Genomic DNA, 24510 nt, shown 5'->3' with positions numbered 1-24510 from the left:
AAACATTTTAAGTCTAATTTAAAAATTTGAATATTTTTTCAAATATGGAAACTAAGAAAATCTGGGAAAAAAGTTTGGCCAAGTAAACATGAATGGAAATTGGTGCACTGGCTGGGTGAATAACTGCAGTTATCTTGATCAGTATGCTGATCCATTTTCAGAATTCAGGGTGTTGGATCACACTTATGCTTCTGAAGTATCTGCTAAACCTGTCACAGACCTGAAATCAAAGCGTGCATGCCTTACAATTTCTCATTGAATATGTAGCCATTTCTCATCGGTGAATTAACCTCACAGGATAATCGCTTTCTTTCTATTTGTTTAATCAGACCTGTAATGCTCTCGGTGGCGCGTTTTGTTTCGCTTTGCACCTGGATGCTACTTGTTTCTACTTCCGTTATAACTATACTAAAAATCGATCACTGAGGGGTTCGCTTAGGAAAAAAAAACTAACAGGATAGTCTACCAACATTAACAAGAGAAGCTCTGTGTGTGTTGAAAACAATGCTGAGATATGCAATACATTTGGCCACTCATAATCGTCGTCAGTTCATCATCACCCATGTTCTGCTCAATTAAATGTGAAAAGATGTAGGCAAACGGCCCCTCGAGTTCTCTGGAAGAACATCAGCAAATGATTGAGATTTGTCTCCTCTCTCTAGAATACTCATGGTTTGTCTCTACTCTATAGAATAACATCTAATGAAATACTGCAACCAAATTATTGCATCTACTGTTATGTTCTGATAATATCCTTTCCTAATGAACAAGGGTCAAGTTTCAGTAAGCTATGGTTCTTTTTCTTGGATATCCTCCGGTTCCGAAGTTTTCTTACTCCATACTTTGCCGCATTTAGCTCTGAGTAGACTAGTTAGTTTGGAAATTAGAACAGTTTTCCAAGGTCTGCTGATTGTTTTTCTAAGTGCACCTGACTTATTCAGAGTTATAAGCTGATTTTTTTTTTTTTTTTTTTGAAATGGGGTCATCCCAGCCTCTGCATCAAAGTTATAAGCCGATGCGCTAACCAAATGTGCAACGATCATATACTAGCACTGCTAACACATTGTTTGCAATTCAGGAATAGTTCGTTAACGTGACATGCAGGCCTGCGATATCACTTACCTCCGAAGCCCCAACATGTTTGAAGTTCAGCCTATACTTTTTTTTAAAGTTCAGCTTATACTCACAACGTGATTGAAGGCTTGAAGCATAAGATGTTCCTTTTGTTTTTTTCTTTGAAATAGAACACTCGTGTTCCATTACGACATGGCTAGATCACCGTTCACCACCGGTTACATCTGCCGGGTATTACATTTTTCTCTCGATAAATGACGCTTTATTACGAAACACTCGACTTTTGCATAGGTAAGATGCACACAGCCGTCTCAACGCAATACAAATTATCAAAAAATTAAATACAATAGTTCTTAAATTTCATTAAAAGAGAAACTAGTTACACCAACGGTGCCGCAATCCTACGATTATGCAGCCACCCATGTTGGTTAATAAACTTCTTGGCTGTATTCTTCAACCGTGTAGTCACATCCGTAAAGGGGTCGGAAATTTTGACATAAATGACCACTGCCCCAACGAATTGTCAAAAAATACCACCTACAAATAAAATTTCCAAAAAAGATCACCTCAGAGTGGCGGCAATCCTGCCAAGCGGCACGCGGCACATGCCGCTGCAGCCTGTGGCGGCAGGACCTGCCGCCGTTAGGAGTGGCGGCACGTTAGGAGTGGCGGCATGGCCTGCCACCACGGGCTACGGCGGCAAGTGCCATGTGTCGCTTTGCAGGCCCTGCCGCCACTGTGAGGTGGTCTTTTTGTCAATTTTATTTGTAGGTGGTTTTTTTTTGACAATTCATTCGGGCAGGAGGTTCTTTATGTCAAAATTTCAAGAGGCCGCGGTCATCCGAGCGCTGCAGCGACGACCATAAATAGAGCATAGCCGTACATCGGTAGATAACCTGCATAAGAGAAGAACATTTATTATTAAAAATCTTATCATTTCTACATAGTCAAAGCGACCATATTACGGCTATCGCTCCCACTCTGATAAGAACCTTATACCTAGAATCCACCCTATTTAGCCAATTGTCAAAGATATTTCCAACGCTACGAGGTGGATATAAGGTAGAGCCCATCTGAATGATTGACCATATAGATCTCACAAACCGATAGTTGAAAAAATGGATTTATTGTCTCATTTCGTGACAGAAACACATTTGTCTCCTTTTCGTACATCCGTGCCAGTTGTGTTTAGCAAAGTTATCTTTAGTAAGAATAACACCCCGACGAAGATACCAAGCAAACACCTTAGTTTTGAGAGGTATCTTCATTTTTCAAATAAATTTATTATTTAAAACAGGTTGAATCATTGGTACCGAAACAAGTGACCGACAGAGATATGTGAAGTATTGTCCTCATTCCTTCATTGTTACAAAGAGCTGAGGGGCTTTATGCTTGAAGGCTTCCCCCTCGTTATTTGGTTGCTCCAAATCTTGCGACATAGATTTTGCTCTGAAGATAACGTAAGGGATGTTCCTGAAGTTCTTACGGAAACAAGCAATGAATTATGTGATTTTTTTTCTGGGAACTGTTTCGGCGATTCCAAACCAATTTGCGGCTGAAAGCTCCACTGAATGGCGAAATATTTATCTCACTTCTTCTCTTTGCATGTCCTCATACCATAAACGGTTTAGGTGCGCCGCGGTATGATTTTTCTTTGTCTCTTGTGTTATCAACTTTGGCTTCAGAAAATGCAATGAACAACAAGGCTCTTGCTTCTGTTCATGTGAGCCCTAACCTAACCTAATAGGCTTATCTATCAGGATTAACAAAGCAAGAGAGCTATTATGTCTTATCTTCCACTTGAAAAAGAAACTAGTTTAGTCAAGGAGCAGGAGGAGGAGGAAGCTGTTTGTGTGTGCTGAAACCATGGTGAGGTATGCATTGCACTTGGCCGTCCACATTCGGCGTCAGTTCGTCACCCATGTTGTTCTGCTTGATATAGTGGGATGCAGGGGAACAGGCCCTCGTGTTCTCAGGAAGAAAGAAGAACATTGGCAAAGGATGGAGATTTTGTCCCTTCTTTCACTAGAATATTCAAGGTCTGTCTCTAGCAATACTTAGAATCTTGTGTGGAACTGAAATATGGCACCATTGTTAATGTTTGTTACCTTAATATCTTCCGTTCCTGATGAACAATGCAAAGGGGTTTTATGCCTGTTGACTAGTTCTGACATGAAAAGGCACTTGATCCCAACAAGTTCCATTGCTGTCAGCATTAGTCTCAAATGCGATTTATTGCAGCTTTTTGGAGCTCGGGTTCCAGGGTGCCAGATATTTTGATTATTTAGAAATCGGTATTTCAAAGTTTCAAAAAATTCTGAAAATCGATCAGTATGTACATACACATGTGTTCTACAAGCGTCTAAATTTTTCATTTTAAATATTATATCTTCTAGGTTACACAAAAAGGGTGTATCTAAGAAAGGTGCATAGTGCACATTTTGAATTCCCACAAAAAAATTAATAATCTTTTTTTATTTAGCTCAGAGTATAATTTATTTGATATTGAAATTTATACACTTGCATGATACAATATGCACGTACACACACACAGATTGTTTGTTTCTCTGAATTTTTTGAAGTGTTCAAACCTTGTTTTTGAATACCGAAAATAAAAGGCTCCCCGTAGTCCAAGCTCACACTTGCATTTCTGATGTCTGACTGCTACTCTGGCTAGAACACTACATAATTTAACCTCAAATTTGCAAAGTTACCAAACATAATTTGGACAGAGATTTGGTGCACATTGGCGCCGCTGCACTAGTGATATTGTTTTTTTAAATATAAATCATATATTTGAGTTTAAAAAATGAAAAAAAATCTGCGTATAGCCAATGATCTATCCTAAAAACATGTAAAATATTAATTTCAAATAATTTACATTCCGAGCTACACAAAATGATAAAAGTGTAGATCTGATTAGTCATTTTCAAATCTTCAAAACATATCAGATTTTGCCAATTTTGTCTAGCACAAAATAAAAAAGAATTTCGGGCTGAGATTTTGCATGATTATCAGACAATCCCAGAAAATATTTTTAGAGTTTTTGATAACTTATAATGATACTTTTTTTTTTAGAAAAATGGCGAGCAGTGAAACTCGAGAGCCAAAAGCACATCCCTTACATAATTTTCCCATTTTCGCCACGAGAAGATAGGCATACATTAATCTTTGGACATATAGGAGTACTGGGACATATAGCAAGAACAAGCTTTCAACTAAAGGTGGGATAAACTGTGCATTTCACAGTTCAGACAAGCCAAAGGGCATGAATGAAATGGAAACTGAAGTTCCGAGCAGAAACTACAAAAACTCTACTTGCTGGTTCATGTCAATCTATGAACAACCTCTCACTAGGACTCTCACGAACAAAAGCACCAAACGAAAATTTGAGAAATGCGAGCAAGAAAGACCGAAATAAACCTTCCTATTTACACCACTATTAAACACTGATGACGAGACTCTACTATAAACTCTGGTTCTATGACGATGTAGTGCAGGCTGCCGTGCCACTGACAGGTGGGCTGCCCGCAGGTGTCGGTGACAAAAGGCAGCCGGCGACGGACGAGGTCGGTGGCCGCACGGAGCTGCCGGAGCAGGGTCAATGCAGCCTGTGCCGCTTGGCGACGAAGCCCGGCGAGCAGTTGGCGGCGGCCATGGCCATGGTGGGCACCTGCCGCTTCATGCAAGCGTTGGCGTTGGCGTTGGGGGCGTAGCCCAGCGCGTTGGTGGGATGAAGGAGGGGTGTCGCGCCGACGTAGACTCCGCCGCGGACGCCGCCGACAGGAACCGCGTCGAGCGCGTGCACGGGGGGCGGGTTGCGCCACCGCGGGAGCGGGCCGGCGACGAGCAGGTTCTGCAGCAGCGGCCCGGCCTCCATGACGGACTGCAGGAACCTTCCCCGCGGCGGCAGCGGCCTCTTCCCCGCGAGCATGTCGAGCACGGCGTCCGCGCCAAACTGCTGCTGCTGCTTCGCCGGCGGGGGCGAGCTCAGCTTGCCGTTGCCGCCGCAGCGGCGCCGGTCGGAGGAGGTGACCGGGTCGAAGAATGGGTCAACCGGCGACGAGACGAGGCTGCAGTCCGAGTCGGTGACGCTGGAGGTGACCATCGCGGGCGGCTGCGGCGTGGCATGCGCCGCCGGCTGCTTGGACGCGAGGAGCGCGAGCTGCTGCGCCTGGTCTCGCGCCTCGTCGCGCTCCTTGGCCACCTGGCGCACGAGGTCGGCGAGCTTGGCGATGGTCTGCTCCTTCCGCCGCAGCTCCTCCTTGGACGCGTCCAGCTCCGTCGTCGCCGCCAGCAGGCTCTGCTTCAGCTCCTCCACGCTCTGCAAATTCCATAAAAACTAAAATCAAGATCCAGCGCAACATTTCGCCGCACCAAAATCAACTCAAGAATCTGCAAATCCACTGCTGTATAACTTTCTAGAACGAAGATCACATCGAAATTCGATGGGAGAAACATCACTGGTAGCTCGATTTAGCCGAACTGCACAGAACAGAGTTGATCTTCACCAAGCACTAGGTGATGGCCGCATGCACGCACGATCTTATCCTAGGAGAAGCAAATGATTTTGATTCCCCCAAATGATTGCGCCATGCAAGAACAAGCGGTAGTGGAGATGGACATGCTCGGGCTCATCAACAAATCAAAAGAGAAATAATAATCTAAACATTGATCGAGAGAGAAGACAGGGACCCAGACCTGAACAACATCATTGTAACACAGCATCTCACTACAGTGCCAAACTTTTCGTTGGAAAGAAAAAGGCAAAAGCGAACCAAGCCGAACCGAGCGAGAAAGTCAGTGAACCGCTGGAGGAAGAAGAAGAAGAGGAAGAAGACTACGCAAGTCTACCCGAGTAAGTTAATTTTCCACATGGGATAGCGCAAGAAAAATGCGGAGAGAGAAGGAAATTCCGGCACGCTAAGGCTTCTCGAGCCCCGAGCGAATTCGTCGCCTGCCTAACCCTCCTTGACCACGACAGTCCACACCACACACACACCAAGGCAAGGCAAGGCATGGCAGAGTCCTCTCTGACCTCTGCACTCGGCCGGAGCGGCAAACGCGGCGAGCATTTCCGGTCGGCGGCGCCGGCTCGGTTCTTGGCCGCCGGAGCCAGAGACGAAGGCGAAAAGAAAATTGAATTTGCATACTGATTAATTAATTAAAATGGGGCAAGAATGATTGTGGCGGCAATTCACCTCTTGGGGCTGCTGGACCTCGTCCTGGAAGGCCCAGAGGGAGGAGAAGAGCGTGGCGTCCATGCCGTCCCCGAACCCCAGCGGGATCGGCTCCATTGCCATCGATCCTAAGCTCCGACCTCTGTCTCGCGCGCTGCTACTTTCGTCTTCTTCCTTTGGCGGTGGACTCAGGGGGGTGAAACCAAGATGGCTCTAGAGAGAAGGAGGAGGAGGAAGGGGAGGGAGCTTTAATGGGAGGCAAATGTATATATAGCGCTGGCTGGGAAGGCAGAGAGGGATCCCGGTGAGGTTCTCTGGACTCTGGGGAAGAAGGAAGGAAGGTTTGGTCGAAGTATGGAAAGGTTGGGGGAGCCAGGAGGAAATTAGGGAACAAATGTTTAAGGAATGTGTGATCGCCTGTGATAGCCTGCCACCTATATGAGACCAAGGAAACAGAGAAAGAAATACTATACGAGGAGAGAAAATGTGTAAAACAAATGGGACCAACCACCTTTCTGTCTCTTGTGTAGGTTGTCACGGTGAGAGGGCCATGGGGTGTGTGTGTACACACACCGTTTTGGTGCGCCGCTGGAGGATACTACCTGAATTTATGTTTTGTTTTGTGATGAGATTTCTTCTATGGAAAAGAATTATTTTTGTGAGAAGGGTGGATTTTTTTTTCAAAAATTTCACCGATCTATTAACAATCATCAATCGCATTACAAAGAGACCCGAAAATTGTAAAAATTACAAATAAGGAGCTGTCCGTGGGTGGAACACCGTGCTGCCGTCCGCCTCCTCTTCCCGGGCTGCTTCCGTGCAAGCTGTGGCACTACTTCGCCCGCCCTCCGTGGCCATTGGAAACCACACACGTTCTAATCAGAGCTTAGATCAACAGGACTCAAGTTGAAGAGAGGGCACAATCAGATCCACCTAGCGACGACTACACACATTTGCATGAGTCGAGGGCACGTCGATCTCCTCGCCCCTCCATCAACAGAGATGGGCAAAATCTTTTGCAGTACACTAATGGGAAGTCGTCCTTCTAAGGGCCTAAGGACCAACACACCAGAGTAGTCAATGATGACAACCGTAGATCGGAAGAGGATGGCGTAAAACCACACCAATGAACATGAAAAACGACCGGATCCTAGTAGATCCACCCCTCCGTCGGCGCTAGGCGCAACACCGGAGTGAGGATAGGACGGGAGGGGGGGCTTATTCTGATTCCAGGATGTAGCCACCGCATCACCATTGTGAAGAAGACACTGAAAAACAACCTACAGCAAAAAGAGGGGAGCCATCCCGCCATCGAGGGAGCGGGGTCTGCCACGCCTCCAAGGCCCTCGGGTCAGTGCAGACGGAACGAACCAACATCATTGCAACCTGTGAGGGGCGTGAAACCCTAGATGGGTTTTACTTGATCGCCTCTCGGTCACCTAGAGCCTCATGCTCGTACCAGTTCGATGCTTTTGCTGAAAGTGATGTGTAATGTTGCTTTTATTGTAGTTGCAAAATTGAGAGAAACTTGCATCTGCAGATTGAGGTGCATACCTTCATTTTACAGACACATGTTAACCATGCACGTGTCGTTCTGAACTAAGGCGATTAATGGTTGAAAATGAGCAGTAATTTTATATTCTTATATTTTGAATAGGGGTAGTTTCCTGCTCTCTTTCCCTCCAAAATACCGAACCCGTTAAAATGGCCTTAGTTGGCAAATTTTGACCGGATTAATTAGCAGCACAGTGCATCATCAGCTCATGAGTGGTTCCTTTCCGATTAAATGTCTTAGATGTTTACACTAGGCAGAGTGGCAGACAACAAATTAAACATGGACATGCTGTTCTTGGCTAAGACAATTAAGGGTGGAAAGTGAGCGGTACTTTCATATTTTGAATATGAGTGTGTACTAGTATCTTTCCCTCCAAAAGACGGAACCCATTGTTTTCAAATTATCTTAGTTGGCAAATTTTGACCGGACTAATTACCAGCACAGTGCATCAATAGCTAATGGGTGGTTTCTCTCCCGGATGAATTTAATTTTTCTCTGCATTTAGGTCCTCATGCACGCAGTTAGTGCTCCCATAATTAAGGTGACTTGTGTCGCAGGGCTGTGCACGACTAATTGTGGTTTGTGTCGATATTTCTTAAAATGTGATAATTTTAAAAAATGCATATGTATTTCTATTAGTTTTCTTGAAAGTAGGGTTGTGTATACTTCGTGTTTGAGATATATTACTAAAACGACGTGAACAATGGCTGGCATATCGATCGGTCGGTACCATGAGATCAAACCTTGTTTATGTTCTCTAATTTATCTCGTACTAATATTATAGTCCTGATCAAGACAAGCTTTTGTTTACGACAGATGTCCAGAGATATTGTAATGTGCATGTTACTGGTACTCATACTCTGGATTAAATAGACCAACAAACTCGAAAGGTATCTGAAGGCGAAGGACTAATGATGATACAATAATCTAGGTTCATGTCCAGGTGCTCTTAACGTTGGTTCATGCATCAAAACAAAACAAAATGTATTGAATAATAACCAAGTTTGAGCTAGGGAGATGTGTGTGTGAGGACAACGAGTTGCCTGCCGCGTGTCCTCACAATCGCCAAGCTTTCTGTCATCAAATAAATTAGTAGGATAAGAAAGAGCATAAAGTATGATATGCTGGACGAACCAGCAACATTGAATCGTAGGCGGCTCGCTAAGAACTCCATGAAGTATTGTAATTAGGAACAAAATTTTATTCCTTCACCAAAGGATCATTGATCTTACATGTTGTTTTTTCTAGTCCCAACAAAAGAGTCATATATTGGGCAATCACGCCCAAGGAATAGAGCTTCGAAGCAACTTCTTCAACAAGGATATGATGCATTTTCTTCAAACGATGTCTGATATGGTGAGGAATGCGGGCCAGTACTTTTCAATGTAGGAATGCTCAATGTCGGCATGCACCACCTCATTGCCTCTAAATATCGTACCACCACATACACTAAAGCAAGTCATACGACCACCTACGCATGAGTTGAAGAATCTCATCGGAAAACTATCAACCTTTGATGTCGCCCTATGATCCATCAATGTCATGTCCATGTGTGTGCCACCCCCTCCCCCCAGATTGGAAACGAAACAAAGAGAAGAGTGTCTGGTGTCGAATGTGGGTGAAACATTGCAGGACGGGATGACTTAGAAATGTTAGCGAATTGGTGCGGGCCAGCCAACAAAATGTAGAAACCCTACCAACATCACATGACACGCCGTCAAAGTCTTAGAAGAAGGGGGAATGGGATTTTTTCCCTGAGTAGTTTATTGTGCAAGCAGAAATTCAATTTTGATCTAGAGTGCATATGCTCCTGCTACCGAAAAACTTTTTGAAATGTCAAAATAATTAAAAAAAAATCGTGCACATACATATGTTCATATTGTATACGTGCACGCTAAATTTCGTGGAAAATCAACATTTTTCGTGTCATGTGTAAAAAAATAACAATATGTTTCTCTGAGGAGTTTTTTTAAGCACCGAAATTTGTCTTTTTTACATGTGACACAACAAATGTCGATTTTTTGCGAAACTACATTGCGAGCACGTAGAACATTAAGATGCACACTCGAATTTTTTTATCAGATTATTTCAATATTTTGAAACATATTTAAGAGTCATTTTAAAAATCAGGAGCATATGCTTCTGGGAGACGATGCGTCCATTATGCAAGATGCTTCTAAGTAAGATAAATACCGTAAAAAGTAAAGTAGAGAGTAAAAACTAGGGTTTACTCTTAATAAACGTTTTCAAGAAAGAACTACTTTTTTTAGAGTTAGAATTAGCACTATATCTAGATAAACTTATCGGGCTAACGAATCGATTGTTTTTTCATCATTTTTTGAAGTGGAAGGTGGACAAAAGATACTGTACTATGGATGAAACTGAGGTGGCGGTGGAGAAGAAGGGTGAAAGAGGAAAGCGTGTGAAGTTGGCAGCAGCAGACCAGCTACGAGCTAGTTGTGCAGATTGACCTTTGACCATGCATGCATGCAGGTACGGTGGCTCTGGTATTTCTCTCGGTCTGCACGTCTTGCCAACACAGTCGCCCAGGCGCACACACAGGCACGTACGTAGCGCCAGTCCAATAACCAGGCCAGGAATCAAACTTTCTACTGGTAGAGCATCTCCACCGGAGCCGCCTATAGCTATTCCGATAGCATTTTGGGGTGCATCAAAAATGGATTCGCACTGACGCGTTTAAAATACAATCGGCGTAATTTCGAGCCTAATAGAAACGCCGGCAACCCCGTACCGACCCTTCGCGAAGGGCACGAATCGGATGCGCCAGCGCCTCACGGCACAAAAAATTTGGGAGTGAGAGCCACATGTCAGTGACGCTAGAGCACCACGCGGGAGATTTTCCGCCACGGCGCCGCACAAGAGGTTTCCCGCCTCGCCGCAGGTCTATATTATTAACTATAAGAAAATGTTTGGTTTGTCAAAAAATCCTATCGGGACCACTGGTTTGGGGGCACAGGTGTTGGAACAACACCCCAAATAGAGGATGCAGTGTCAACGCCCCCCATACGGTTGTGCCGGCGCCCCTGCCGGCGCCTATTTGGGGGCACATGTGGAGATGCTCTTAGGGTATATATCTCCAATTCTCCATAGTAGATCTATGGTGGCCTAAATTTAGGTCACACCCATCAGCGATCTCCATATAGAACATTTAACGCGGGTGTTCGTTTCCTTCTCCCTCGAGTGTGCCTGTCAGCGATCGCGCCTGCTTCGCCTTCGAAGAGTTAACACTGACGGGCGGCATCGATGGCGATTTTCAGTGCCTCGTTAATGATGCCGCCTAGCCTTCCACGTGCATGTACTAGCGCGGGCAGCGCTGGGCTCTGTGCTAGGCATGGAAGGTAAAGGCAGCAACGCCGAAGTCGGCCACAATCCATTTCACCGGCCTCGTCATTGCCTTCACCAGTGCATGCTGTAGATTCTTCCAATCTCGCTATCATCATGGGCAAAGGATGGCCGTTCCGCAAGACCAAGCACGACAATGAGGATGGCTCATCTCGTGAGGGCAAGAAGAAGGAGCAATACTACCACTACGTTCAGATAGACTACGCGCATGGGCTGTTCAACAAGGACTGTGCGGTGCCCTGGCCAAACGTCAGCATGCCGGTGGGTTGGCTCCTCAACTCGCGCGGGGTACCGGTGCCTCCGGTGTCATGCTAGGTGTGTGCGCCGCCACCTTCTCCCGCGACTATATAAATTATGTTTTCTATTAATTAAAAAAGTATGGCAAAAAAATGAGCCATGCCTCCAGGAAAGACCCCCACCCAAGAGGACAAGCGCTCAGAAATTGTGACCCGATCCATTCGAATAAATACGGGCGCATTTCATGTTTGAAATGTGTCGGGATGCTGGAGACGCCCTTACCCCACCGACTTTTTTTATAATTTTTTCATTCACAAATAAATGTAAGTATAGGCTTTCTCTTAAAAAAAATTTAGATGTAACTAGAAGTATTAAAAAATTGCTAGTGGTAGCAACATACGGAGTATTAGACATTATGTTGGTATATTATGAAATTAAATTTTAAAACGGATCAACTGATACCAATTTTGATGCACACTCCGACCTATAATGTGAGTGTCACTGATTTAATGAAAAAATGGCTATATTTTTCCAATAAAAGTTAATTAAAATTTCAAAAAATAACTTAAAACAATGCTTTGTTTTTCTCAATTGTTTCTCTGTGTGTAGAGAGAGCATGTAGGAAGAAAGAGGAGACAAAAGTTTGCATGGGGAAGGGAGCCATGTGGGTGGGCCCGCTTCCCTCACCTGCTTTTGGTTGGGTCTTCGTCGGCCGAGGTCGCGCGCGCCGCCCGGTATGCAACCACCCGACCCAACTCGGCCCTTCACATTTCATTAATCCCGTCACTATTTGGCTTGCATAGGCATGGATGGTTAGTTTAGAGCATCTCCACTCGTCTCCCCGACGAGGCCCTCGAACGACGTTTTTTTCATCCGGATGGCGAAATTCGGCCCAGTCGCGCCCCCGGTTTCTCGATTTCGTCCGGATTTGGGCCTAAATTCATCCGGCGATCCCACGCCATCCCCGGCCCCCCGGGGAGCGCTCGGGGACTCCGGACGAAACGAAAACGCGGGAAACGGCCAGGAAACTTCCCGCGCATCTGGTGGCCCCAACTTGTCGGCGAGAGACACCGATCGTCGTCCTCATCGCATCGTCTTCCGCGCGCTGTAAAAGCCTGCCGCCGTTCAGCATTCGTCGGCCGGGTAGCTTCCACGCAGCGAGTTAATGTCGTCGCATCGTCTTCCGCGCACGCATCGTCTTCCGCGCACGCATCGTCTTCCACGCGGCATTAATCGCCGGCGCCCGCCGCGCCTATATAGCCGCTCCGCTCGCCGCGACGCCCTTGCTCCACTCTTTCTCCATTCTCCCTCCACTCAACCTCCACCTCCACCTCCAACGATGGCGTTCTACGACGACGACGGCGCATCCAACAACGGGTTCCCCCGCCGATCTCTCCACACGTGGGAGGGGCACCTCCTCCACCAGGCGGGGTACCCCTGCCCGCCGGACACGAGGCCCCCCGGCGGCTGGTGGCGGCTAGCGCCGGTGGCGTGCCAATCCCGCCGCCGCCCCAGGGCCACGCCCTCGACGTCGCCATCGAGGAGGCGCGGATGGCGATGACGGAGGAAGAACGCGCCGACTCGCGCCACCACCCCGAGAACTACACTCGGTGGAATTCGTTCTTTCTCCGGCGGTGGGAGCGCGAACTGGCGTCCTACGACGGCCCCACCTCCGCCTCCGCGCAACAACGTCGCGGGTCGCCGGCGTTGGTGGAGCGCGCCGAATAGGACGCTCCACAATGTCCTCGAGCACATCGAGGGCGGCAACTCGCCGAGGCTCACGATGCCCCCTCCATCGAGGGCATCGAACAGCCGCCAACGGGGAAACAACTGGCAGCCACGGCGTATGGCTGCCAGTTCCTCGTCGTCCGGTTCGGCGGCGAGGTCGATCTCCAAGTCGGCGCCATCCTTGGCGCCGGTGAAAAAGGAGCCGGATTCCCCGCTGAGCCACCGCACGCGCGGCGGCGGCATCGTCATCCGCGAGCCGTCGACGGCACAAGGACAGCGCCGCCCCAAGCGCGACTACGACACCTCCGGCGAGCGGAAGCGCAAACCGGCGAAGGTGAAGGTGGAGGAGGAAGAAAGCGCCGAGGACGCCGCCATCCTCGAAGCCGTCATCGCGAGGTCCCTCCAGGACCTCGTACCCGCCGAGAACGCCATGCCGCTCGACCGGGCCCGCGCCTCGGTCGAGGGAGCGATGGGAGAAGGAGGAAGCGGAGCGGCAGGCGAGGCTCCTCCAGGACGCCGCTCGCTACCGGCGGCCTGCGACTCCTCCATCCGGCGCCGTCGTCCCCGTCGTCGACCTCGAAGCCTCCGACGACGAGCTGTACAAGCCATCGCCGTCCCCGCCTCGCACCAGCGGCCGGTGGGGAGACGCCGGCCAAGGCAGCAGCCAGGCGGCTTCGGCGCCGCCATAGTTCGACGACGACGGCTCCGATGACGATGGCGGCGACTACACGGTGTTCTACCGCCATTTCGGCATGTAGAGCGCCGTGTTTTCATATTTACAGTTGTATTCCCCTAGCCGAATTCGAAATATAGTCGAATTCGGTCTCTATGTACGAACTTCGCCCTCTATATAGTAAATATCATTAAATTTAGTCTAAATTTGACTGTTTTATGCCGTAGTTTGTCAAGTTTCCGTTTTTCAAATTTAGATCGCCGTCTTCGCCTGAGATCGCGGCTGGGAAACTACTTCTCCACACGCCAAATTTACGTCCAATCCGAACGTAAATTTCCCCGAATTTCGACGTGGGGAGGGCAAACGAGTGGAGATGCTCTTAGCACGGCCACGGCTAGCTCCACCGCGCCGCTAGCTAACCTCCATTTTCAGTACTACTCTACTTGGAGGTTGGAGCCTAGCTAGCGGGGATCTTCTGGACAAGGTTTTTCTGCTTCCGAGCACATGTGCTCCTTCTTCAATAAATATTCGAAAAAATAGCAAGTAGAACAGAAAAAATGATTTTTTTTTGTAAAATAAACATGAACATGCGTTCCAATATCATGCCAAAGTTTTCTAGAAAAGGTCTATGCAAAAATACAATTCTAATAGTTGCAAACAACAAATCCAAATAATCTAAACATCACCAAAAAATGTTACTATTTCTTTTGCATATACCACTAAACATGTTATTTCTACCATAATGTTGAGCATATGAGCTTGGTTTCATAAGTGCATTTTCGGGATCATCTATGCTCACTACCACCATCCCCTGCAAAGAAGCATAGCACGGCCAGAGTTTTGGCTATCATGATAAGAATTTTGTTGGTGGAGATCCATCGGGTCGTCCATCGGGGACCATACCACTTCTGTTACTCGTAGATCCAGCATACATTCATTTCTACATAAATTGTAAGAAATTAGTGAAAATAAAAAAATGCATGAAATTCTATCCACGCAGTATATTTTTCTATCCCAAAAATAAGGGCGGCCACCACCGCAAGACACTTGCCTTTCCAATCGAGTGGATATTCTTTGCCTATCAAACCATCTTATGAGCCCCGAGGGGAGGACAGAGTGGAGTGTTCCCTATCATGCTCCGGTGAACCCTAGGAGCGACAAATCGGTGTTGTTGTTGCTGAAGCTTATCGGGCAGAATTCCCTCTTTCGTCTCCTCCTCTTTTTTACATTCCCACCAACTTTTTTCCTAGAACCAATCATAAAAGAGTGATAGCATGTTCGCTCCCTAAGATCTTCGAGCATTTTCATTTTATACATGTCATTTCAACTGTAAGATCATTATGAGCCTGAATCGTTGTCGTGCACTAGGTTAGCTAAAATTCCTCGTTGCGAGCATGACTCCACGTTGCTCTTGACATGTCTACTCCCGTCGGTCCGATTTATATATAAGTCATGTGCGTATTTCTTGGTCATCAATTGACCTATGTAATATTAATTATATAACATGAAATTATTGGGATATTCATTTCGGCTCACGGGTTCATATGAACCCACCGTGTGAAAACACATTTTAAAATATCAAAAAAGTTCTGAAATAAAATTGCACATGTACATCTTAACATTCTATGTTCGCACACAAGTTTTCAAGAAAAAAAATGAACATTTTTTGTGTCCCGTATAAAAAAACCATTTTTGATATTCAAAACATGACTATTTACATGACATTTTTTTTGTATTTTTTACATAGACCATATAAAATGTTCATTTGCCCCGAAAACTTGTGTGCGACTATAGAATGTCCGTATGTACATGCGAATATTTTTCTCGAATTTTGTTTGACATTTTTTTATTTTGTTTTTTCTGCATTTGATATAATAGGTTCATATACACCTATGTGCCAAAACACCACCTCCAAATTTATTCCATTAAAATATATAATAGCAAAAGTTTGTACTGATATATTTTTTAGTAATATACACCTGATATCATGGGTCAAATTGATGATCTAAAGATACATGAAAGACTCTGTAACAAGTTGGTTAAATTGATGATCTAAAGATACATGAAAGACTTCATAATATGACTGGAGGGATTATTTCAAATTGGTCTTCATGCACGCCCTCTGGTTCATGTTTTTTAATGCTGACCAATATGCATGCAACAATACAAGACAAACCAAAAACGCTTGGGACAGAAGATCCTAGCAAAAACACAAACGTACGATGCTTCTCATAGGCCGGCTGACTAGCATCGGCAGTAGGCTATATTTTAACAGTAGGCAGTACCTAAACAGTGCAAGGTACCAGTAATTGGACAAATTCATCAAGCTAACAAAACAAAATTAACAGGTAATGTCGTTAGCATGGGGTAGGGGCCATCAAACCATGCAAGGACCTTACACCTACATCGAGTAATTAATTATATTCCCCTTATGAAAGGGCCATACTCCATAGCCAGGGGACACGAGATCCGGAGGGGTCATGTTCGTCGGATCTCCCCATCCATCCGTCCATCCGTCTCTCTCTCGCTTTTGGTCTGAGCTAGAACTGTAAAATAAAGTTGAGCTAGGGTTTTGGGAACTTGCGTGTGGGCCCGTGGCAATTATGGGGCATGGCCTTGTAGTGCACTCTTTGGTCCTACGTGTGTCTGCCTTTTTTGCATTAGCTAGGCTACTTTGCCCACAAAGACATTTGTATTTGGTTAATTCTAGGATCTTTTCTAGTCGTCGAATTGTTCATTTCCGATGTTGTCTTTGGATTCTTTTGTCTGATCTTGACGTTCATTGGAAAAGAAACTAAGGGCATCCCCAACGGGCTCACACAAATCGGAGCCCAAAAGCGACCAACTACGTCTGTTTGCGTCGGTTCAAATAGTTGAAATCGATCGCGTGTCCATTTCCATCGGGTATTTCTAGCGGCCTAAGGCATAAAAAATGGAAACAATTTTTTCCATTCATGGGATATACAAGGAGATATCCCATGGTGTATTCTCTTTGCGGATGATGTGGTGCTAGTTGATGATAGCCGAACGGGGGTTAATAGAAAGTTAGAGTTGTGGAGGCGAACTCTCGAATCGAAAGGTTTTAGGCTTAGTAGAACTAAAACTGAATACATGAGGTGCGGTTTCGGTTCTACTAGGCACGAGGAGGAAGAGGTTAGCCTTGATGGGCGGGTGGTACCGGGAGAGACACTTTTCGATATTTGAGGTCCATGTTGCGAGAAGGATGGCGATATCGATGAAGATGTGGGCCACCGAATCAAGGCTGGTTGGATGAAGTGGCGCCAAGCTTCGGCGTACTCTGTGACAAGAGAGTGCCACAAAAGCTAAAAGGCAGGTTTTATAGGACAGCTATCCGACCTGCGATGTTGTATGGCGCTGAGTGTTGGCCAACGAAGAGACGACATATCCAACAATTAAGTGTAGCAGAGATGCACATGTTGAGATGGATATGTGGCCACACAAGAAAGGATCGGGTACGGAACGACGATATACGGGAGAGAGTTGGGGTAGCACCGATTGAAGAGAAGCTGATCCAACATCGTCTCAGATGGTTTGGACATATCCAATGGAGGCCTCCGGAAGCGCCAGTGCATAGCGGACGGATAAAGCGTGCTGAGAATGTTAAGAGGGGTCGTGGTAGACCAAACTTGACATGGGAGGAGTCCGTTAAGAGAGACCTGAAGGTTTGGAATATCGACAAAGATTTAGCCATGGATAGGGGTGCGTGGAAGTTAGCTATCCACGTTCCGGAACCATGACTTGGCTTCGAGATCTTATGGGTTTCAACTCTAGCCTACCCCAACTTGTTTGGGACTGAAAGGCTTGGTTGTTGTTGTTGTCATAAAAGCCCATAATTTACATAATTATAAAAACTTTAAAATTAAAAGGGTCAGCAAAACCTGCTAAAACCTAGCCATCGACTACTGCTCGCCGTCGCTGACGAGGTCGATGATCTCTGGTGTCCGCCATGGCAGTTGGTAGACCGACGGGGGAGGAAGGGGAGCCGGCGGTGGCGGAAAAAGGAAGCCGACGGTGGAGGAGGAAGGGGAGCACGGGGTGACAGGTGCCACAGATCCGAGGCCGGGGATGGAGCAGGAGACGGCGCGCGTTGGTGCATGTCGGCGTGTGATACGCGTACAGCACGCGTCCGTTGGGAACCCCAAGAGGAAGGTGTGATGCGTACAGCGGCAAGTTTTCCCTCAGTATGAAACCAAGGTTTATCGAACCAGTAGGAGCCAAGAAGCACGTTGAAGGTTGATGGCGGCGAGATGTAGTGCGGCGCAACACCGGGGATTCCGGCGCCAACATGGAACCCGCACAACACAAACCAAGTACTTTGCCCCAACGAAACGGCGAGGTTGTCAATCTCACCGGCTTGCTGTAACAAAGGATTAGATGTATAGTGTGGATGATGATTGTTTGCGAGAGAACGAGTAGAACAAGTATTGCGATGAGATTGTATTTCGAGTAAAGAGAATTGGACCGGGGTCCACAGTTCACTAGAGGTGTCTCTCCCATAAGATAAACGAGCATGTTGGGTGAACAAATTACGGTTGGGCAATTGACAAATAAAGAGGGCATGACCATGCACATACATATTATGATGAGTATAGTGAGATTTAATTGGGCATTACGACAAAGTACATAGACCGCTATCCGAGCATGCATCTATGCCTAAAAAGTCCACCTTCGAGGTTATCATCCGAACCCCTCCAGTATTAAGTTGTTAACAACGGATAATTGCATTAAGTATTGCGCGTAATGTAATCAATAACTACATCCTCGGACATAGCATCAATGTTTTATCCCTAGTGGCAACAAGCACATCCATAACCTTAGAGATTTCGTCACTTCCCGCAGTTCACGGAGGCATGAACCCACTATCGAGCATAAACACCCCCTCTTGGAGTTACTAGCAAAAACTTGGCCGAGCCTCTACTAATAACGGAGAGCATGCAAGATCATAAACAACACATAGACATGAATTGATAATCAACATAACATAGTATTCTCTATTCATCGGATCCCAACAAACACAACATATAGAATTACGGATAGATGATCTTGATCATGTTCGGCGACTCACAAGACCCGAATATTAAGCACAATGAGGAGAAGACAACCATCTAGCTACTGCTATGGACCCATAGTCCGGGGGTAGACTACTCACACATCACTCCGGAGGCGACCATGGCGGCGTAGAGTCCTCCGGGAGATGATTCCCCTCTCCGGCGAGGTGCCGGAGGCGATCTCCTGAATCCCCGAGATGGGATTGGCGGCGGCGGCGTCTGCGAAAGGTTTTCCGTATCGTGGCTCTCGGTACTGGGGGTTTCGCGACGAAGGCTTTAAGTAGGCGGAAGGGTAGGTCAGGGGGCGTCGCGAGGGGCCCAGGAGACAGGGCGGCGCGGCCAAGGCTGGGGCCGCGCCGCCTGTCCTCCTGGCCACCTCGTGGCCCCACTTCGTTGACTCTTCGGTCTTCTGGAAGCTTCGTGGCAAAATAGGACCCTGGGCGTTGATTTCGTCCAATTCCGAGAATATTTCCTTACTAGGATTTCGAAACCAAAAACAGCAGAACAACGAATCGGCACTTCGGCATCTTGTTAATAGGTTAGTTCCGGAAAATGCACGAATATGACATAAAGTGTGCATAAAACATGTAGATATCATCAATAATGTGGCATGGAACATAAGAAATTATCGATACGTTGGAGACGTATCAGCATCCCCAAGCTTAGTTTCTGCTCGTCCCGAGCAGGTAAACGATAAACAAAGATAATTTCTGGAGTGACATGCCATCATAACCTTGATCATACTATCGTAAAGCATATGTAATGAATGCAGCGATCAAAACAATGTAAATGACATGAGTAAACAACTGAATCATATAGCAAAGACTTTTCATGAATAATACTTCAAGACAAGCATCAATAAGTCTTGCATAAGAGTTAACTCATAAATCAACAATTCAAAGTAAAGGTATTGAAGCAACATAAAGGAAGATTAAGTTTCAGCGGTTGCTTTCAACTTGTAACATGTATATCTCATGGATATTGTCAACATAGAGTAATATAACAAGTGAAATATGCAAGTATGTAGGAATCAATGCGCAGTTCACACAAGTGTTTGCTTCTTGAGGTGGAGAGAGATAGGTGAACTGACTCAACAATAAAAGTAAAAGAATGGTCCTTCAAAGAGGAAAGCATCGATTGCTATATTTGTGCTAGAGCTTTGATTTTGAAAACATATAGAGAGCAATAAAAGTAAAATTTTGAGAGGTGTTTGTTGTTGTCAACGAATGGTAGTGGGCACTCAATCCCCCTTGCCAGACAAACCTTCAAAGAGCGGCTCCCATTTTATTTTATTTTTGTGTGGCACTCCTTCCAACCTTTCTTTCACAAACCATGGCTAACCGAATCCTTCGGGTGCCTGCCAACAATCTCATACCATGAAGGAGTGCCTTTTTATTTTAGTTTTATTATGATGACACTCCTCCCCACCTTTGCTTTCTCAAGCCATGGCTAACCGAATCCTTCGGGTGCCGTCCAACAATCACATACCATGGAGGAGTGTCTATTTTTATTAATTAATTTGGGACTGGGAATCCCATTGCCAGCTCTTTTTGCAAAATTATTGGATAAGCGGATGAAGCCACTAGTCCATTGGTGAAAGTTGTCCAACAAGATTGAAAGATAAACACCACATACTTCCTCATGAGCTATAAAACATTGACACAAATCAGAGGTAATAAATTTTGAATTGTTTAAAGGTAGCACTCAAGCAATTTACTTTGGAATGGCGGAGAAATACCATGTAGTAGGTAGGTATGGTGGACACAAATGGCATAGTGGTTGGCTCAAGTATTTTGGATGCATGAGAAGTATTCCCTCTCGATACAAGGTTTAGGATAGCAAGGCTATTTGAAACAAACACAAGGATGAAGCGGTGCAGCAAAACTCACATAAAAGACATATTGTAAACATTATAGGACTCTACACCGTATTCCTTGTTGTTCAAACTCAATACTAGAAATTATCTAGACCTTAGAGAGACCAAATATGCAAACCAAATTTTAGCATGCTCTATGTATTTCTTCATTAATGGGTGCAAAGTATATGATGCAAAAGCTTAAACATGAGCACAACAATTGCCAAGTATCACATTATCCAAGACATTTTAGCAATTACTACATGTATCATTTTCCAATTCCAACCATATAACAAATTAACGAAGAAGAAACTTCGCCATGAATATTATGAGTAGAGCCTAAGGACATATTTGTCCATATGCTACAGCGGAGCGTGTCTCTCTCCCACACAATGAATGCTAGGATCCATTTTATTCAAACAAAACAAAAACAAAAACAAACCGACGCTCCAAGCAAAGCACATAAGATGTGATGGAATAAAAATATAGTTTCGGGGAGGAACTCGATAATGTTGTCGATGAAGAAGGGGATGCCTTGGGCATCCCCAAGCTTAGACGCTTGAGTCTTCTTGATATATGCAGGGGTGAACCACCGGGGCATCCCCAAGCTTAGAGCTTTCACTCTCCTTGATCATGTCGTATCATCTCCCTCTCTTGATCCTTGAAAACTTCCTCCACACCAAACTCAAAACAACTCATTAGAGGGTTAGTGCACAATCAAAATATACATGTTCAGAGGTGACATAATCATTCTTAACACTTCTGGACATTGCACAAAGCTACTGAAAGTCAATGGAATCGAAATATCCATCGAACATAACAAAACGAGGCAATGCGAAATAAAAGGCAGAATCTGTCAAAACAGAACAGTTCGTATTGACGAATTTTATTGAGGCACCAGACTTGCTCAAATGAAAATGCTCAAATTGAATTAAAGTTGCGTACATATCTGAGGATCACTCACGTAAATTGTCATAATTTTTTGAGTTACCTACAGAGAATTTTGCCCAGATTCGTGACAGCAAAGAAATCTGTTTCTGCGCAGTAATCCAAATCTAGTATGAACCTTGCTATCAACGACTTTACTTGGCACAACAAAGCACAAAACTAAGATAAGGAGAGGTTGCTACAGTAGTAACAACTTCCAAGACTCAAATATAAAATAAAAGTGCAGTAGTAAAATCATGGGTTGTCTCCCATAAGCGCTTTTCTTTATAGCCATTAAGATGGGCTCAGTAGTTTTGATGATGCACTCGCAAGAAATAGAATTTGAAGCAAAAGAGAGCATCAAAAAGCAAATTAAAAACAAATTTAAGCCTAACATGCTTCCTATGCATAGGAATCTTGTAAATAAACAAGTTATGTAGGCATAATGCAACAGGCATAGGAAAACTAGACAAGCTCAACTTCAAAATTTTAAGCCTATGGAGAGGTGTTTTAGTAACATGAAAATTTCTACAACCATATTTTCCCTCTCTCATAATAATTTCCAGTAGCTTTATGAACAAACTCAACAATATAACTATCACATAAAGCATTCTTATCATGAATCTCATGCATAAAATAATTACTACTCCCAACATAAGCATAGTCATTAATTGTAGTGGGAGCAAATTCAACCAAGTAGCTATCATTATTATTCTCATCACCATAATCATCAAATGTAGGAGGCATAGTATAATCATAATAAACTTTATCCTCAATAGTAGGTGGCACCAAAATACCACTATCATCATAAATGGGAGGCAAAGTGTCATCAAAGTAAATTTTCTCCTCCATGCTTGGGGGACTAAAAATATCATGCTCATCAAATCCAGCTTCCCAAAGCTTAAATTCTTCCATAGCATTAGCAATAATAATGTTCAAAGCATTCATACTAATAACATTGCCATTAGCACGCATATAAAGTTCCATAGGTTTTTTAATTTTCTCTTCAAACACCTCATGTCCTATCTCAAGATAAATACTATAAAGATCTCTAATATTTTTGTTGTTTTCCATTAAGCCTAACTAGTGAAATAAAAGCATGCATGGAATTAAGTAAAGTAAAACAAGTAACTAATTTTTTGTATTTTGATTTAGTGCAGCAAACAAATAAAATAAAGCAAGACAAAAACAAAGTAAAGAGATTGGATTGTGGAGACTCCCCTTGCAGCGTGTCTTGATCTCCCCGGCAACGGCACCAGAAAAAGAGCTTGATACGCGTACAGCACGCGTCCGTTGGGAACCCCAAGAGGAAGGTGTGATGCGTACGGCGGCAAGTTTTCCCTCGGTATGAAACCAAGGTTTATCGAACCGGTAGGAGCCAAGAAGCACGTTGAAGGTTGATGGCGGCGAGATGTAGTGCGGCGCAACACCGAGGATTCCGGCGCCAACGTGGAACCTGCACAACACAAACCAAGTACTTTGCCCCAACGAAACGGCGAGGTTGTCAATCTCACCGGCTTGCTGTAACAAAGGATTAGATGTATAGTGTGGATGATGATTGTTTGCAGAGAACGAGTAGAACAAGTATTGCGAGTAGATTGTATTTCAGTAAAGAGAATTGGACCGGGGTCCACAGTTCACTAGAGGTGTCTCTCCCATAAGATAAACAACATGTTGGGTGAACAAATTACAGTTGGGCAATTGATAAATAAAGAGGGCATGACCATGCACATACATATTATGATGAGTATAGTGAGATTTAATTGGGCATTACGACAAAGTACATAGACCGCTATCCGAGCATGCATCTATGCCTAAAAAGTCCACCTTCAGGTTATCATCCGAACCCCCTCCAGTATTAAGTTGCTAACAACAGACAATTGCATTAAGTATTGCGCGTAATGTAATCAATAACTACATCCTCGGACATAGCATCAATGTTTTATCCCTAATGGCAATAGCACATCCATAACCTTAGAGATTTCTGTCACTTCCCCAGATTCACGGAGGCATGAACCCACTATCGAGCATAAATACCCCTCTTGGAGTTACTAGCAAAAACTTGGCCGAGCCTCTACTAATAACGGAGAGCATGCAAGATCATAAACAACACATAGACATGAATTGATAATCAACATAACATAGTATTCTCTATTCATCGGATCCCAACAAACACAACATATAGAATTACAGATAGATGATCTTGATCATGTTCGGCAGCTCACAAGACCCGACAATTAAGCACAATGAGGAGAAGACAACCAACTAGCTACTGCTATGGACCCATAGTCCAGGGGTAGACTACTCACACATCACTCCGGAGGCGACCATGGCGGCGTAGAGTCCTCCGGGAGATGATTCCCCTCTCCAGCAGGGTGCCGGAGGCGATCTCCTGAATCCCCCGAGATGAGATTGGCGGCGGCGGCGTCTCTGGAAGGTTTTCCGTATCGTGGCTCTCGGTACTGGGGGTTTCGCGACGAAGGCTTTAAGTAGGCGGAAGGGTAGGTCAGGGGGCGTCGCGAGGGGCCCACAGGGCGGCGTGGCCAAGGCTGGGGCCGCGCCGCCTGCCCTCCTGGCCACCTCGTGGCCCCACTTCGTTGACTCTTCGGTCTTCTGGAAGCTTCGTGGCAAAATAGGACACTGGGCGTTGATTTCGTCCAATTCTGAGAATATTTCCTTACTAGGATTTACGAAACCAAAAACGAGCGAAAACGACAGCGGCACTTCGGCATCTTGTTAATAGGTTAGTTCCAGAAAATGCACGAATATGACATAAAGTGTGCATAAAACATGTAGATATCATCAATAATGTGGCATGGAACATAAGAAATTATCGATACGTTGGAGAC

At 45.2% G+C, this 24510-nt stretch overlaps 1 protein-coding gene across 1 annotated transcript; it reads right to left on the bottom strand.

Moving 5' to 3' along the window:
• Positions 1 to 4675: 4675 nt before the first annotated feature.
• On the bottom strand, positions 4676 to 6475 carry LOC124705889. Its single transcript, XM_047237579.1, has 2 exons — positions 6276 to 6475; positions 4676 to 5398 (listed from the first exon to the last, which is right to left on the bottom strand). Exons 1-2 carry the CDS (start codon positions 6375 to 6377, stop codon positions 4676 to 4678), a joined length of 825 nt encoding a protein of 274 aa, XP_047093535.1. The 5' UTR covers positions 6378 to 6475.
• Between the last annotated feature and the right edge of the window lie 18035 nt (positions 6476 to 24510).

The sequence above is a fragment of the Lolium rigidum genome, chromosome 4, assembly GCF_022539505.1.
Source record: "Lolium rigidum isolate FL_2022 chromosome 4, APGP_CSIRO_Lrig_0.1, whole genome shotgun sequence".
Taxonomy (NCBI): domain Eukaryota; kingdom Viridiplantae; phylum Streptophyta; class Magnoliopsida; order Poales; family Poaceae; genus Lolium; species Lolium rigidum.
This window is presented reverse-complemented; position numbering and strand designations above follow the sequence as displayed.

Bases quoted from the DNA above. Each gene is read 5' to 3' on its own strand.
- LOC124705889 (XM_047237579.1), bottom strand. From the start codon at position 6,377: ATGGCAATGGAGCCGATCCCGCTGGGGTTCGGGGACGGCATGGACGCC. The intron at 5,399-6,275 runs GTGAATTGCCGC...TGGAATTTGCAG, and splicing joins AGGTCCAGCAGCCCCAAGAG to AGCGTGGAGGAGCTGAAGCA.